The sequence below is a fragment of the Rana temporaria genome, chromosome 8, assembly GCF_905171775.1.
Source record: "Rana temporaria chromosome 8, aRanTem1.1, whole genome shotgun sequence".
Classification (NCBI taxonomy): domain Eukaryota; kingdom Metazoa; phylum Chordata; class Amphibia; order Anura; family Ranidae; genus Rana; species Rana temporaria.
The window spans coordinates 75,345,378-75,363,968 of record NC_053496.1 but is presented as its reverse complement, the minus strand read 5'-3'; the positions used below and the strand labels follow the sequence as shown (position 1 = coordinate 75,363,968).

The window sequence follows — 18,591 nt, the reverse complement described above, 5'->3', positions numbered from 1 at the left end:
CATTGGGAGCAGTGATCAATGTTGTGTCACATGTAGCCCACACAGTTAGAATCACTCCCTAGGACACACTTAAGCCCTTCCTAGCCCCCTAGTGGTTAACCCCTTCACTGCCAGTCACATTTACACAGAAATCAGTGTATTTCTATAGCATTGATCGCTGTATAAATGACAATGGTCCCAAAATATAGAGGTTGACAGACATTAGTTTTTCTATGGCCGATGCCGATATTTAGAAATCAGGGCGGCCGATATATAATGCCAATTTTTGCAGCCGATATTTTGGGCCGATTTTTTTTATGTTTTGCTAGGCGTGGGTGATGCTGCGTTGTAGAGAGGGATGGGTGGTGCTGCGTTGTGGAGAGGGATGGGTGGTGCTGCGTTGTGGAGAGGGATGGGTGGTGCTGCGTTGTGGAGAGGGATGGGTGGTGCTGCGTTGTGGAGAGGGATGGGTGGTGCTGCGTTGTGGAGAGGGATGGGTGGTGCTGCGTTGTGGAGAGGGATGGGTGGTGCTGCGTTGTGGAGAGGGATGGGTGGTGCTGCGTTGTGGAGAGGGATGGGTGGTGCTAGGCGTGGGTGGTGCAGCGTTGTGGTAATGAAGATGATTAATTTGCAATGCATTGTGAAAATGAATGAGGATGAGAGTTACATTGTGAATAGGATCTCCACAATGTAACTGATATCCACCCAGAGTCATCCTCATCCATTTTCTCAATGCCAGCCTCAGCCAGGTTTCACTTTAAAAAGACATTAAAGTCTGCAGGGGGGGGCACAGTACAGTAGCACACAATTTTGGCAACTTACCTGCTGGTATCTATCTGCATGCACCTGATAGGCTAGGTGCATGCTGATGAGATGACCAGCCAATCATTGAGCAAGTGTGTAATACAAGCAGCCAGCAGGCTCCGCCTCAGCAGGAAAGGAGGACAGAGCTAGTGCTGGCCACGATCCCCTGCTGGGGGGAGTTACCAAGTCAGGCGGCAGATGCTTGTAATGGGCCAATGATTGTTTCTCTAATACAGCACGGCGAGGGAGGGGGCGGGGTCGGTGCGATGCTATGCCAGTGAAATCTCTACGTCACTTCGATAGTGGCCGTGCGGGTGGAGGATTCAGGAATACATGCTGCGGGAGCACTGGTCAGTACTGCAGGGCAGGCGGCAGATGCTTGTAATGGGCCAATGATTGTTTATCTAATACAGCACGCCAAGGGAGGGGGCGGTACGATGCGATGCCAGTGAAATCTCTCCTTCCCTTCTATAGTGGCCGTGCGGGTGGAGGATTCAGGAATACATGCTGCGGGAGCACTGGTCAGTACTGCAGGGCAGGCGGCCATGCAGGCCGTTTATTGTTATAGCCGCGAATCGGACGATTTTTTCACAATAATCGGCCGATGCAGATTTCATAAAAACGGCCAAATATCGGCCGACCTATACCAAAATAGCGTCAAAAATGTTGCAGTGACGATAAAGATTGCTGATAGTCGCCATTACTAGTAAAGAAAAAAATAATGCCATAAAACTATCCCCTATTTTTTGGAGATGCTATAACTTTTGCACAAACCAAACCCTGATTGCGACAGAATTAATAAGGGAAGTAGACACAAGGATACTTACGACAAAAGTACAGTTCTTAAAACATGAAATGCTTACATGTATTGCAGCATATGTAAACACCACAATACAGGTCCATTTAAAGTGAACCTGTCCCCACAAAACTACAAGCGCTGCCATTACTGGTCTAATTCTGAAATCACCAAAATTCTGTTTGTGTGACTTCACTACTTTAAAGTTAAAGTGGAACTTTCCCAAACAACATTGATTATTTCTTATCTTCATGCTGCTAGCGTTAGTAAACAGATAGGAAAGTACACGATAGTTACTTGTGGAAAGATTGTGAAATGACTACACTAACCAAGCATGTGAAAAGCAGCCAAGCACTCAAACAAACAAAGCTTGTGAGTCCACCGCGTCTGGCAATACATCCTTATTCCCCGGGGGGAGGATACACCATTCCTTGGTGTTATATCGGCCATTGCTGTTTCATCTCCTTTCCAAAAGTTTTTCTTCCAATAGTGAATCCAAAAACCTTATTTGGTCTATTTTCACTGGCTACAGCCAATAGACTTTGCACGTTTCCTACGTACAAGCACTTTATATGTTTTTATGCACTGTATAATATGTTGCATGTATCATGGTTTACAGCGCTACACTGTGTTTTTTATATATCATAGTTACTTGTTCAATTTTTTTTTTTTTTTATACAATTCTTCACTTACTTCCGGGTTTCTTGCCTAGGCAAACAAGGTCATATATCCCAGGATTCTTCAGGAGGGGAGGAGGGATTTTCTCAGCTAAGCATGCTCACCTGCGTGTATGTTTAATCCAAAAGGCAGATGGATTCCAGGAAGTGTTTTTCAAAGTGATTTCTCAACAAAATAAACCATAGAAACCTAGATGGATGGAGGGCGAAGAGCCGCTTTAAGTTGGCAAAAGTCGTTCTGCCAGCAGCTGAATAAAATATTGTGGATAGGAGGGATCACCCTACCAGGAATCTGTATTCTGACAGCTGCACCCAGCATTGTCACAATGCACCGATTAGAAAAACCCTGATCAAAATTTGTCTGGTCCTTGCTGAGTTGGGCAAACTCCAATCTGTGGCAAGCTGTACAGACCCAGAAAGCATGCTGTAAATAAGGGTGAGAATTTCTCATCTCTATACTTGTTCCATGTCAGCAACTCAGAATGTACTTACTTCAGGGTTTGACAAATTTGCTTGGAATCTAGGAGCCAGCTAAAAAAGTTAGGAGCCAGAAAACGCACCCGTCCTGCCGAGCTCGAACCCATACGTGAGTAGCGCCCGCATATGTAAACGGTGTTCAAACCACACATGTGAGGCATCGCCGCGATTGGTAGAGCGAGAGATTTAATTCTAGCCCTAGACCTCCTCTAACTCAAAACATGCAATCTGTAGAATTTTTTAAACGTTGCCTATAGAGATTTTAAAAGAGTAAAAGTTTGTCGCCATTCCACGAGCGGACGCAATTTTGAAGCGCGACATGTTGGGTATCAATTTACTCGGCGTAACATTATCATTCACAATATAAAAAAAAAAAAAATCGATTTAACTTCACTGTTGTCTTATTATTTTATTTAAAAGAAAGTGTATTTCTCCCCAAAAAAAAGTAAGACCGCTGCGCAAATACGGTGTAACAGAAATTATTGCAATGACCGCCATTTTATTCTCTAGGGTGTTAGAATAAAAAAATATATATAATGTTTGGGGGTTCTAATTAGAGGGAAGGAGATGGCAGTGAAAACACTGGGGAAGCTCCATTAGAATTTCTAGTTTACTTGTCTGTCATGCCAACGGCCACCACAAGATGGCGCCTGATCACAGAAGGAAGCTTAGGCCTGCAGAAGGCCGCAAAGCCGCAGCCTCAATTACCGGCCGGCGCAATCACACAGCGGTGGAGGTGGGGGCGCACAGAGACACCACCTCCCCCGCTGTGCGACCGCGTCGGCCGGTAATTAAGGCTGCAGCTCTGCTGCCTTTTGCAGGCCTAAGCTTCCTTCCCCGGGCGCTAATTCCAGTCCCAATTGCGACCAGGCGCCTGGATTTTGTTGAGCCCTGATATACTATAAACAAAACTTTGACAGCCAGGGAACTAGCACCGTCAATGGCAGCCTCCATCACTCACTCTATTTAAAAAGAATGTGGCAAATGAGAAATTAGGGGGAATGCGATTAACAGCCTCGATCTAAAAATGCTAGTTTGCTGGTTGAGTCTGGTTCCAAATTTTCTCAATAACTTATGTCACTGGTTCAAAACAGACTTGGAGAGCACGAGTTCTGACATCACACTTTTCTGGGAATAATGACAATATATTAAAGCCAGAGGCAAGCCAGCACAAGAGTGAAATCAGCTGGAACAGCCTCCATAATCCTCCTATGACCGCTGTTCTTTATTAAAGTAAATCTGAATGCAGAATACACATAGCGACCAATTCATTACTCAGTCTTAACTACAGCGGCACCCATTCATTTTTCTGATGGTCAGTAAATAAATCTTGTTGCTATGGATTACTGCACTTTATACATCATTAGTCCTTTCTGAATTTCATAACTAAAACACCACAACAGTAAACACAAGCTAACTGGTGGCTCACAGCTACAAACAATGATTCACTAGTGGTTAAATATGCCAACGGCTTGGTTGCTAATCAGGAAAAATATTTTGCACTAACTTAAGGAAAAAAATAAAAAAGGAAATGACTCATACCAACTTAGTGATGCCAAGTACACGTGCGAAAGTTTCTCATTCACTTACTACGCACAGGAAGCAATCCTCTACAGAACAGAACCTAGTTCATCTATTCACCGCATGGATACCAAAACATGCATCAATATGTGCTGATATAAGTGCAGATAGGGCAAGTGAACTATGGGATTCAATTACAGACAGAAATTAAAGGATAAGTTCACCTTTGCTAAAAAAATATATTTTTGTAGGTAAAAAAATTTGCATTTATAATTTTTTTTTTTTAATTAGCACCCTGTATAGCAGGGATATGCAATTAGCGGACCTCCAGCTGTTGCAAAACTACAAGTCCCATCATGCCTCTGCCTCTGGGTGTCAAGCTTGTGGCTGTCAGAGTAGCTGTATGCCTGTACCTCATAAAGCCATGCAGTTACTGAATGACTGAAAGCATCAATAAACTACCTAAAACACTCACATTGGCCTGGTAGGTCACTGAGAAGTAAAGGTTGTTGGAACGCTATGAATGAATGGCGTGGCCGTGGTTTTGCACAGAGCAGCCTGGGTCCTCTTCTTGGGTCCCTTGCCGGAGCTCCTGACACCTCCCTGCTGCAGAGTGCCCCCAAAGGAAGAAGCTTGCTATGGGGGCACCCAAGCCGCTGCTTTGTGTGTGCATTCAGACACGGCCTGCCCCCTCCTCCTCATTGGCTCACTGACTTTGATTGATGGTAGCAGGAGCCAATGAGGAGGGGAAGTCCTGGACAACCAAGGCCCTTGCGCAACATCGCTGGATTGGGATGGGGCTCAGGTAAGTATTAGGGGAGCTGCTGTTCACAGAAGGTTTTTTTATCCTCATGCATGGAATGAAAACCTTCTGCCTTTAGAACCACTTTAAAGCCCTCATTTGATTCCCACAGAAATGTTGTAAAGGGGGGGTTTTGAAGCAGGCATTTTGGGCAAGGAAACCCACAAATATATTGCAATTGAAGGAACTGTGCATGGAGGCTAGGGTTAGGGACTGTGAAAAAAGGGAAGGATCAGAGAAGACCGTATCAAACAGCACACAATGTGGAGGATTAACCCCTTAGGTTCCAAAGTGAGTATAACAAGCATGCTGTTCTGCATATACAGACTGATTTTCCTGTTGAGGGTTTAGCAACACTAACATTTTTATTGAATAAATTATTGAAAAGGGATTTTTTTTTCTTGTTTCCATAATAAAGTATATCGCCTTTATCTGTAAGCACTGCGTGAGTCAAGATCTAATAATTGTCTGTCCAAATATACAGAAATGTCTAAAAATTTCATAGGGTGTACTAATTAATTTTTCACACAATGCACATTATCTGCTGTCTTTTGAAATAATTTTTACATTCATTAAATCATACCCTTATCAGTAATAATTCCCAGGTCCTGCAACATGCTACTTGGTCCTACACTGGATTGTCTAAAAGTGCCAAAAGAATGTGCCCACTACTGCTTGTGGGGACTGTATGTGCTTATAAAAAAAAAAGCGTACATGGCAAGCGCTGCTCTTTGGGCCCTGTATGGGCACTAAAATGCTAATGCTGAATAATTACAGCAGGAGTCGATGAGCACATCAATCATCAGTACAGATATCCAGTTCTAATTTTAGACACAATATTGAATGTTTGCGAGAGAAAACATTTGCAAGGCCATTCATAGTAAAGTATTACATGATAAACAAGGACAGAATCCTGAGAAGATGTCCATAAACATTCAAAGCGGAACTAAACCCATCCATTGAACGGTTTCCCAAAACAAGGCATGCCATCAATGATAGCCATCACAGTTGCTTTCCTGCTCTATTCTCCCAATGTACGTCCATGGATCAGGTCTAATCAGATTACAAACAGTATACTCTGTATAAGGCTTGCCATGCACTTGGAAATTATTAGTCTTTTTATTAACCAACATTAAACCACAGCAAGGTGTAACCCACAGTGTGATTTCAGTTTCAAGGGACCAAAACCATTGACGTTGCCATAGAAGGCAAACAAAACCAATGCAGTGATTTTTATAAGGCAGTTTTAACAAGGCTACAGACTGTATAGCTACAAAAGGTTTATTTTATTTTTATTTTTTTAAAAGAGCACAAAAGCATTATTAAGGCTTCACACCTCGGCGACTTGAATCGCCCTAATTCTGCCCGTGATTCCAGGATTGCGAATAAACAAGGGACGCATTTGTGATGCCAATATTTCCTAAACACGGCGTGATTTTGCCGTGATTGTCGGGCAACAAAATTCGCTAATTTGCCCTTCACTAGCCTTTACAGTGGTTATTAAAGCGGGAGTTCACCCAAAAATCAACTTTCTGCAGTTAGATCCAGCATACTGCTGACATCTGCAGTATGCTGGTCTTTTTTTTTTTTTTTTTTTGGTACTTATCGTTTTAGCAGTATTTCTTCTATGGCTTTGAGCGGGGAATCCTGCGGGGAATGGGCAGTCAGCTCTACAAGGCAAGAAAGTTGATTGACGGCCTTCGATAGTGCCTCACGGCTTCCGAAAATAGCCGAGGTGACACTTGGCTGTTTACGGCGCCTGCCGTGTAGAGCTGACTGCGCAGGCGCCGTAAATTGCCGAGTGTCACTCGTGTGTATTTTCGGAAGTCGTGACGCGCTATCGAAGGCGGTCAATCAACTTGCTCGTCTTCGGGAACGCCTATACCAGGAAGTAATCCCCGCTCGGAGCCATAGAAGAAATACTGCTATAACGATAAGTACCAAAAAAAAAAGACCAGCATACTGCAGATGTCAGCAGTATGCTGGATCTAACTGCAGAAAGTTGATTTTTGGGTGAACTCCTGCTTTATGGCAGTAGGTTTTTTACCTTAAAGGGGTTGTAAAGGTTTGTTTTTTATTTTCTAAATAGGTTCCTTTAAGCTAGTGCATTGTTGTTTCACTTACCTTTTCCTTTCATTTCCCTTCTAAATTTTTTTTTTCTTTGTTTGAATTTCTAACTTTCTGTTTCTCCTCAGTAACCTTCCCCCCATCATCCATGGAATCACTTTCATAACAAATCACACTCTATTGTAGGCAATGGAACTGTTCAAATCGGTGCGACTCCTGCACTATATTTTTGCAATTTTAGATGCGACTTGCATAGACATCTGTGCATGAAATGGCACCGATGTCCGCCAAGCAGCACCTGAAATGCTGACCTGCTACATTGAAATCACGCCCTCTCAAGTAAAGTAGCGCGATTTCAATGGAGAATCAATGTGAAGCAGGGCGAAACTGTGGTCACTCCAGAAAACACTTGTAGAAGGCCTGACGCCTTTTTCCTTCCTTTAATGTAAAAGAGACCAGGACACGCTTCCTCCAAACCTAAACAAATCCTCAGATTCAATGTTACTGTGTCTGCCAAGCTGCTCCCCTGTGCTTCCTATAAAAAGTAACAAAATAACATTCATAGGAAAAGATAACACGTACCTTTGGAGAACAGTTGAAATGCATTCCAGGAACTGGCAGTGTAGTAACATACATAGTTATACAGCGATACAAGTACAGAGTACCAACTATACAAAAATATCTTCGGCTAACTATGGATCTGTGGAGAGAAATGACAATTATTAGAATAGATTTTTATGAAAAAATAAACAATTAAACAGTTATTTATTTTAGTTTGTAAAAAAAAAAAAAAAAAAAAACTATCTTGTTTTACATTTTTTCCTCTAGCAAGGAGAACAAGATACAATGCATTGTCTCTCCGTTCAGAGGTGAAAACACACACACACACACACACACACACACACACACACACACACACACACACGCTACCTGTACAGTAAGGGCCCTTTTACACCGATGCATTTTTTCCTGCATTTTTACATTGCAAGAAAAATGTTTCCCTTTAAATCCTATGGGACTCTTTTACAGCACTGCGTTACAGGTGGGGTGCTTTAGAAAAGTCATGCATGCAGCATCTTTGCTACGCTTTGAAACACCAAAAACACAGCTTTACGCTGAAATTAATGGAAATCGTGGTAAAGTTGCAGTAAAAAGTTTTTGGTCCCTTTTTTGAGTCACATGTCCATCTTAGCTGCAGGCAACCCCAAAACGCACCAATAACACACAGGAAATGCATCTGAAACACAGAAAAATTGCAATTCTTCTACAGAGCAGCGCGAAAGGGCCCTAACTAATAACTGCGATAGCCAATCAGAGGCTGTCACAGTGATCAGGTGATTGGGCACCATGGTGGGGTCGGCAACCAGTCGATCGCGGGGTACCTGTCGACTGCTACCTGTCGACTCTGAGCAGACCACACTCCTGATGCCTGCGTTACTCCGAGCAGACCACACTCCTGATGCCTGCGTTACTCCGAGCAGACCACACTCCTGATGCCTGCGTTACTCCGAGCAGACCACACTCCTGATGCCTGCGTTACTCCGAGCAGACCACACTCCTGATGCCTGCGTTACTCCGAGCAGACCACACTCCTGATGCCTGCGTTACTCCGAGCAGACCACACTCCTGATCCCAGCATTCCAAGCGCAACGCACTTATGAACCCTGCACTCTCGTAATACTCATTTTATTTTTGTGCTTACAAACACACTGCATTTGCAATGTAGCTTGGGATAATCAATGTATTATCACCCGCAATAGATCACAAAGTCAGTGCGTTTTGAAAACCGTGCAGAAAACACACATGGAACATGCCTTTCTGGCACTGTGTTCTGGTGTGCCTAGTAATCTTTGACTTGATCATTGCTGTTCAAGTAGATCTCCATCTCTCTAAGGTTGCCTACCCCGATCTATGGGCTGTCTTACAATATTCTTTATAACTGAAAAGTTTTTAATAAATGTGCATGGGGAGGGGGACAAAGTGAAAGCGTTTTATGCATACTTTAAAAGATTACTTAAATGGTTGGTTCTGCAATAACATGCAAATAAAAAAAATGCTGAAAACAGGATGTATTTTCTTATTATGACCAAAAGCAGGTAAAGCAATGAGATCTGCCCAATCTGAAAATGACTGGGACATGCCACTCAGCCAGCGTGCGGTTAAACACTTCCTTTCACTTCCTCGGTTCGCTGCACAGAGCACAACAATCTCTTCTATAATGTAAAAAGATGTACAATTTTGTTTCGAGTAAATCAAAAGCAAAACGCCACAAGTCAGGGAATATATTATGTCATCAGAGTCTAAACACACCGGTGTTTCATGTCAGAGCTTCTCATACGATATGGAGCGTATTACTTAGGACAGGCCTGGACAAACCTCACTCAGAACTAGGAGCCTGCGCTACGCCCTGCACTACGAAGCCTACATATGACTGTAGGGCCGAAACAACTAATCGATTATGAAATTAATCGATTCCAATTTTCATAATCCATTAATCGGCCAGTAACATAATGGGGTTAAAAAAAACTAAAATTAGCCCTTTATAGTACAAAAAAAGCAAATCACTACTGTAAATATTACTTTCACTGTCCCACAGTAAAAAATGTAACCCTTACAGTAGCGATTATTTGCTCTTTTTGTACATATTTTTGTTTTTTTAACCCCATTATGTTACTAAACATCTCAGGCCTGGGTTCACACCTCCGTTTTCTGGTGCTTTTTGAAGAAACACACTACAGTTCATTTACATGTTTTCCTATGGGACACGTTCACATCCATGATTTTCAACTGCTGCGTATTTGGAAAGGGGCGGGGACTTTTTAACGCAAAACGGTGCTATTTTGTTTTTTTTTGGTTCAATATACGTCAATGGAGAAGCCGCAAAAAAGCATGGAATGTGTTTTTGCGGCGATTTGCGTTTTGTAATCTGCCCAACAACAAATTGGCCTTAAAAATTAAATAATGGTTTATTTTAAGGCTATTATCCGATTAATCGAAAACAATAATCGGCCAACTAATCGATTATGAAAATAATCGTTAGTGGCAGCCCTATATGACTGTATAGATATATAGTTAAAGGATAAGTAGGGATAAAGCTCTTTTGGCTCAAGAGGCTTTCTCCACACCAGGGAGAAAGCCTTGCATTACTGTGTGGAGTTACAGACAGAAGAACAGGAAGTGAGCATTTCTCAGAAAAAATAAAGACATTTAAAAGCAAAATGGAAGGATGAGGTAAGTGAAGGAGGACTGCACTGAGGTAAAAGAAAGCTATTTAGGGAAAAATAATTTTTCCTTTACAACCCCTTCAAAAAGATTTTTTTTTCTTTTTTTGTTGCACGTAAGGGTAAATATGAGATTTGAGGTCTTTTTGACCCCAGATCTCATATTTAAGAGGTCCTGTCTTTTTTCTATTACATTCCTTGTAATGTAAAAAAAAAAAAAAAAAAAAAAAAAAAAAAAGAAGAACAGTGTAAAAAGAAAAAAGAAAAGGTAAAATAAAGTAAGATTTTTTTTTTTTTTTTTAAAGCACCCAATACTGCTGAGCTTGTGTGCAGGAGCAAACGCATACGCGAGTAGCGCTCGCATGAAAATGCGCACACATGTGAGGCATCACTGCGATCGTTCGAGCGAGAATAATAATTCTAGCCCTAGACCTCCTTTGTAACTCAAAACTGGTAACCTGTAGAAATTTGGAGATTTAAGGGTAAAAGTTTGTTGCCATTCCACGAGCAGGCGCAACTTTGAAGCGTGACATGTTGGGTATCAATTAATTCGGCATAACATAATCTTTCACAATAAAAAAAATTTGGGCTAACTTTACTGCTGTCTTCTTTTTTAATTAAAAAAAGTGCTTGTAAGAGCGCTGCGCATATACCGTGTGACAAAGTATTGCAACGACTGCCATTTTATTCTCTAGGGTGTTAGAAAACAATTATATTTAATGTTTGGGGGTTCTAAGTAATTTTCAACAAAAAAAATAATAATTTTAACTTGTAAACAACAAGTAAAAATAGGCTGCTCCTTAACCACTTGCTTACTGGGCACATAAACCCCCTTCGTTCCCAGGCGAAATTTCAGCTTCCGGCACTGCGTCGCTTTAACTGACATTTGCGCGGTCGTGCGACGTGGCTCCCAAACAAAATTGAGGTCCTTTTTCCCCCCACAAATAGAGCTTTATTTTGGTGGTATTTGATCACCTCTGCGGTTTTTATTTTTTTTGCGCTATAAACAAAAAAAGAGCGACAATTAAAAAAAAAATATATATTTTTTTTACTTGTTGCTATAATAAATCTCCCATTTTTTTTTTTAAAAAAAAAAACAATTTTTTTTCTCAGTTAAGGCCGATACGTATTTTGACGTATTTTTGTAAAAAAAAAAAAAAAAAAAATCACAATAAGCGACTGGTTTGCGCAAAAGTTATAGCGCCTACAAAATGGGGAACAGAATTATGATTTTTTTTCATTATTTTTTTTTTACTAGTAATGGCGGCGATCTGCGATTTTTATTGGGACTGCAATATTGCGGCGGACGTATCGGACACTTTCGACACAAATTTGGGACCATTCACATTAATACAGCGATCAGTGCTATAAAAATGCACTAATTACTGTATAAATGTGACTGGCAGGGAAGGGGTTAACACTAGGGGGTGAGGAAGGGGTTAACTGTGTAGCCTGGGTGTGTTCTAACTGTGTAGGGGGAGGGGGGGACTGGGGGAGGTGACCGAAGCTGTGTCCCTATGTACAAGAGACACAGATCGGTCTCCTCTCCTCTGACAGCACGTGGAGCTCTGTGTTTATACACAGAGCTCCACGTCTCTGCTGTTACCAGCTGTGTTCCCGACGATCGCGTGTACCCGGCGGACATCGCGGCCGCCAGGTACACGCATCCGGTCCCCAGCGATGCGGCGGCACAGTGGTTACCCGCCGCGCGCCCCCCAGTGGCGCGCGCGGGTAATGCATTTAAAGTGACGTCCAAAGACGTCCACTTGGCACCTGAGAACCGCGCTGTTGTCGTCTTTTGTCAATAGCGCAGGTCTCAAGTGGTTAAAGTATTTATAAACCCCTTTTTTAAATTTATGCTACAGGTAAGCCCATATTAAGGCTCACCTGTAGCTACCCAGGATATCTCCTAAACCTGCACAGTTTAGGAGATATCCCCCTGTGTCTGCATGTGCCAAAGTAATCGGCACATGCGCACTGGGGCAAACTGAAGCAATGTGCCGTTGCTTTAGTCTTTGTGCCATTATCGGCGGCTCATGCGCGGGAGCGACGTCATCGCAGCTCTGGCCAATCACAGCGCCGGAGCTGCGATACCCAGAAGAAACTCTGCGACGACATGCCGGTGGCTGGAGGGGGGAGACGTGGACCGTTGCAGGGGGCTTCGATCGGAGGTAAGCAATACATAATGAGACAATATGCTATGCGTACTAGCTCGTTATGCCTTTGTCTTGCAGGTTTTTCTTTTTTAAGAGGGTTCACTTCCTCTTTAAGTGGTTAATTTCACTTTAACATAGAAAAAAAATATGTCTGAATCCACCACTTGCATATGGATTGCGCTTCAGGAGGTGATTAACAGGCAATGAGGAGGTGAAGCGCCTCCTCACCACCTATTTCAACCCCATTTTTGCCAACAAATGTGCCGCAACCACGTGCAATACATGTGGTTGTGGGGTGTTTGTAGCAGTTCCCCATTTGCTTGGATGTGTTATGTTCAGATTGCCGATTGCTGCATGTTGGGAAAACTTTTCAAAGCATCGCAACTGCAGCAGGAAGAGAATGTAAAAACATGGCTTAATCGTGCCGTTTTATTTCTCGCCGCCTGCACATCTAAATGACGCCTAATTGTACAAGAACGCGCGTATTACAAACATCACACTTCCAGATTTGTCTTTGTAAGGCACCAGAAGGAAATCTCGGAACATTGAAAAACTACGATAAACAGATTATGAAACAGCTGCAGCGCATATCATCATGTCCCGACACCTCAAAACTATTCGGAATCAACAAGGAACAATTTTAATAAACCTCTGGAAAGAACAAAGCATCTTAATAAGGAAAACATTTTCCACTGCACTTCCCAAATTAAATATGTTCCTGATTAACTCAGCCAAGGCGGAAGATATTTGTTTGTGGCGGCCTCCAATTAAAGGAAGGATTTCGGTAAACATCTGAGCAGCACACAATTAGAAGAGATGGTGCGCTTGAATACTGAAGATCACCAAGAAAAGTCATACTAACAGCATGTCATTAAGACATGACCTATAAAGGCTTTGTATATTCAAGAGCAGCTCTCCCCATGACAGAAGAAATGATGGGAAACAGGATTCTCACTCTCACAGCTGTAAAGATTATTAAAGCCGTAAAAAACTTACAGAAGAAAAAAAAAAAAGCTTTCTCCCTGCAAGGTAAAGGCATAATGTGCTAGTATGAATCACGTACTAGCACATTATGAAAGGCTTACCCTTAACAACACCCTCCAGCGGCATGCTGTCACTGTTGCAGAGACTTCCATCTTCACCAAGTCTCTTCCGGTTTCACAGGCTGTGGGCCCTTTGAATGGCTGCGCCGCAATGACGTCACTCCCACAGGCACTTCTGGTGCGGCTACGTCAGCAAAAAGCTGACATGGCTGGGCTGTGCTGTGCTGGGCTCTGCTGGACTGGACTGTCACTGCTCCATCCTCTGCCTATGGCGAGTGCACTGCACGAGCCAACGAGTGTCACTGCCAAGGTGTCCCTCCTGAGTCCTCCTGACTCGATCGGCTATTCAAAAATGGCGCCATTACGTATCTGCTTATGCGCCGCACGGCTGAGCGGATACGAGCTTTCCCGAGCCCGAAGCCGGCCTGCTCGGGAAAGCTAGTATCCGCTCGGCCAGGCGGCGCATAAGCAGATACCTAATGGCGCCACCCGGCGCCATTTTTGAATAGCCGATCGAGTCAGGAGGACTCAAGAGGCAGTGACACTCGTTGGCTCGTGCAGAGGACGGAGCCGTGACAGCCCAGCGACCATTTTTTTTTACGGGCACCCGATGCCCATATCGGCAATTTTAAAGCTGTTTCGGCATGTCGCCAAAACAGCTGTTTTCGGGCAATATGTATCGGCACATCCCTAATTATATATATATATATATATATACACACACATACATATATACACAGTATATACATATTGTTTCTCAACCATTTTCTGTTTTATGTTTAGTTTACATGCTGCCATCTAGTGACCTTTTGTGGTAATGCACAGTTCTGCATTTTCTTTGATCTATGACACTTCCTTTCTGTGTATGCTCCACCCTTCTTCCTGAGTTTTAGTACTTCCTGTCTATGGAGACTGCTTACAGGCCACATGTAACAAGGGCACATGTATTCTGCATAGTAATCTACAGACAGTATTATCTTTTGACCGCACAATGCTACAACCTGTTCATCTGCTGTAACCTGTAATGCACAGTTCTGCATTTTCTTTGATCTATGACACTTCCTTTCTGTGTATGCTCCACCCTTCTTCCTGAGTTTTAGTACTTCCTGTCTATGGAGACTGCTTACAGGCCACATGTAACAAGGGCACATGTATTCTGCATAGTAATCTACAGACAGTATCATCTTTTGACCGCACAATGCTACAACCTGTTCATCTGCTGTAACCTGTCATCTGATGTATTCTGATGTTTGGATTAAAGCAACTTCTGTGAATAGAATCGGTATTGGTGAGTTCAAGCTATCTGATAAGCATTGTCCTCAATGAATAAATCTGCTTATACAGGCCAGGCATAGAGGTTTCACAAGGGATAAATCGCTTCAAAACAATCGGAGTCAGAATAGCGAGTTTTTTTTTAACTAATCAGTCACAATTTTTATGGATAATTAAAGCGGATGTCCCCCTGAAAAAAAATATTAAAATCTAGCAGCTACAAATACTGCAGCTGCCGACTTTTAATATCCGCACATTTACCTGTCCTGGAGTCCAGCGCCGTCCGCAGCAGAGGACGAGCGATCGCTCGTCACTCTGCTGCTCCCACCGCCATGCTCGGTGAGGGAACCAGGAAGTGAAGAGCTCCGGCTTCACTGTCCGGTTCCCTACGGCGCATGCGCGAGTCGCGCTGCGCCATGCTGATTGACTTCCGCTCTGTTCTGGGAGCCGAGTGTTTCCCAGAACACAACGGGGGGGGGGGATCTGACGTCCTGCCCACAGACTGTGTAGCCGGAAGCGGGTGCAAATACCTGTTTAGACAGGTATCTGCACCCCCACCCCCCTGAAAGGTGTCAAATGTGACACCGGAGGGGGGGAGGGTTCAGATGAGCGGGAGTGGAGGTGGAGGGTGGAGCTCCGCTTTAAGAAATATTTTTTTTTCACAACTTTATTTTTTTTAACATACTGTCACCAGTGCAGTACTGTGTCATCATATAACTTGTGTGGCAGTAATCAGGGATACTGACTGCTGACAAAAAAAATAAATGTATTCACATTTTTTAACTTTTTCTTTCTTTTTTTACCATTTATTTTTTCCATCAGACTAGCTCAGTGTCACCACCATAGGGTGAAAGGGATGATGGATTTTTTTTTTTTTTAACACTCCGATTGCTGCTACAGTGATCATCACTGACAGCAATCGTTAAAACAGTCATTAATGGGTTACAGCTGGGCTTAATGTTGACATGCTGTGATTGGTTACAGCTAATCACATAGTATAGGCTGCTGTGACAGGCCCAGGTACCATGTAATAGCTGTGGGCCAATCACGGCATCACTCTACAGCAGTGTTTCTCAACTCCAGCCCTCAAGGCGCACCAACAGGTCATGTTTTCCCTCGGATGAAATGGCTGTGAGAATTACTAAGGCAGTGAAACTGATCAAATCACCTGTGCAAAATAATGGAAGCCTGAAAACATGACCTGTTGGGGCGCCTTGAGGACTGGAGTTGCTCTACAGGAATCACAGCTGCCATGAATGAAATGTATTCATAAGTTTTGTTTACATTGTGATCATCATGATCTCGCCCGCTCAATGCGGCCAGGAACCGTAATCCGCTGTCTCATGAGGACAAAGCAGTTACGGGAGGGGCACCCCAGTGCGTATGTGCCAAGCAATGTATATTTACAGTGCCAAGCCTGGTTGTGCCACCCGCCCCAAACCAAAAGTAATGTGGGATAGTAAGTGGTTAAACAAAGTGCCAGTTGGAGTAAAGAGTTAGTGCAGGAAAAATGTAAGCAAAGAGGGAACAGATTATAATATGTCAGTGCAAAATGGAGTCTTATCAGTTGTCCAATCGGCAGAGGCGCCCAGAGTGAGGGTCTAAGAATAGGTGCGAGTTGTCGGTTTTGTATAAATAAAACACATTTTGTGGCTTAAAGCAGTTCTATCTGGTGGAGTTGGCAGCCACACATTGCCTCTGTATCTTCAGCTGATCAGCTCTGGTGTCTTAACCTGCTGTGTTACTATCCACTGGTGAATTGGTGATTTCTGACATAATAGTGCAGCAACAGCGTAATACTGAGGCTGGAGTTCGATCAATGGATTGCTTCTCATCTTATTATTACCCTAGTGGGGACTGTTTATATGACCTTTCTGTTGAATCAGAGGTCTACAGACTAAGGTGAGCGGCCTGTATCTACAGTGGTGGAAGCACAGAAAAGGATGTACACCGATTATAATCGTCTTGAGCACCTTGATCACTATTGAGGAGTTTATTTCTATCTGTTGGTGCCTTTGTCTGTGTCATCTTTGGCATTCACCCTTTACAACCTGTGACTTTTTATATGCTCTATAAGAGCTAGTTGTTATGTTAGTGCAGCGCTAAAATATACAACGATGCATAATTTTATGGTACAAGATATGGTCAGAGACTGCAGACATGGGGCAAGAGACGGTCAGCGACGGCAGACATGGTGCAAGAGACGGTCAGCGACTGCAGACATGGTGCAAGAGACGGTCAGAGAGTGCAGACATGGTGCAAGAGACGGTCAGAGAGTGCAGACATGGTGCAAGAGACGGTCAGCGACTGCAGACATGGTGCCAGAGACGGTCAGAGAGTGCAGACATTAGGGGTGCAACGGATCAAAAAACTCACGGATCGGATCGATCCTCGGATCAGGAGTCACGGATCGGATCATTTTCGGATCAGCAAAAAAAAAAAAAGGTCCGTTTTTTCATTGGTCCAAAAAAAAAAATTTATATATATATATATATATATATATATATATATATATATATATATATATATATATATATATATATATATATATATATAATAAAATAATATTTTTTTTTTTTGGACCAATTAAAAAAAGGAACCTTTTTTTTTTTTTTTTTTTGCTGATCCGAAAAAAGAGCACAATAGCAATTCACAGGGGTGGATTAAAGAGGAAGCAGGTGAGGCTGTTTGGGACTTAAAGTACAATCTTGATGTTTTTACAGCAAAATATATATATATATATATATATATATATATATATATATATATATATATATATATATATATATATATATTTTTTTTTTTGCTGTAAAAACATCAAGATTGTACTTTAAGTCCCAAACAGCCTCACCTGCTTCCTCTTTAATCCACCCCTGTGAATTGCTATTGTGCTCTTTTTTCCCCCTTTCCCCCCCCCCCCTCCTCTCACACCAGTGCTTCACTGCTAACATTCCCATTCAGCTTGCTAGAGCCCAGTGCACAGCGTGACACGCCTCCCCGGGGAGGCGGGGAGGCGTGTCACGCTGGGCTCTGGCAAGCAGACTGGCCGCCGCTCCGGAGCTAGGCCGAAGCCGGGGACTTTCCTGGGCCTAGGCTCCGGAGCGCTCCGCGGATCGCGGGGTGTGCCGATCCGAACGGGGTGGCCCGTTCGGATCACGGATCGGTGACGATCCGTTACACCCCTAGCAGACATGGTGCCAGAGACGGTCAGAGACTGCAGACATGGTGCAAGCGACGGTCAGAGACTGCAGACATGGTGCAAGAGACGGTCAGAGACTGCAGACATGGTGCAAGAGATGGTCAGAGACTGCAGACATGGTGCAAGAGACGGTCAGAGACTGCAGACATGGTGCAAGAGATGGTCAGAGATGGTCAGAGACTGCAGACATGGTGCAAGAGATGGTCAGAGACTGCAGACATGGTACAAGAGATGGTCAGAGTGTGGACATTCTGTGGGAGCTTTTGGAGACTCGAGACGTGATTCAGGAGACAGTCAGACATTACATGAGGCTACTAAAAATCACTTCTATAAAACAGGGCAATATGGAAACACAAATTAGTGTCCGACGGGCTCCGAGGGCCGCACAAAAAGTGCCACAGGGTTGCATGTGGCTCCTTAGCCACGGGTCGGGCACCAGAGCCTTTGATAAATGACTCATCACTTTCCAATCACAGGCTGGGGGCAGAGGGGTGATCAGGATGTAGTGCTAAAATGTATTGCAGAAAAATCAGATCACCGGGCGTTTTTGTGACAAATTATGTAAGTTTCAGGACTG

General features: G+C 43.3%; 1 protein-coding gene across 3 annotated transcripts in view; it reads right to left on the bottom strand.

Annotated features, from left to right (window-relative positions):
• Positions 1-18,591, bottom strand: part of SGMS1 (sphingomyelin synthase 1) — a 193,765-nt gene that overhangs the window by 33,205 nt on the left and 141,969 nt on the right. For all 3 annotated transcript variants that reach the window (XM_040362057.1, XM_040362058.1, XM_040362060.1), the window contains exon 3: positions 7,706-7,823. In XM_040362057.1, the coding sequence (XP_040217991.1) occupies positions 7,706-7,823 (118 nt within the window). The remainder of the gene's footprint in view (positions 1-7,705; positions 7,824-18,591) is intronic.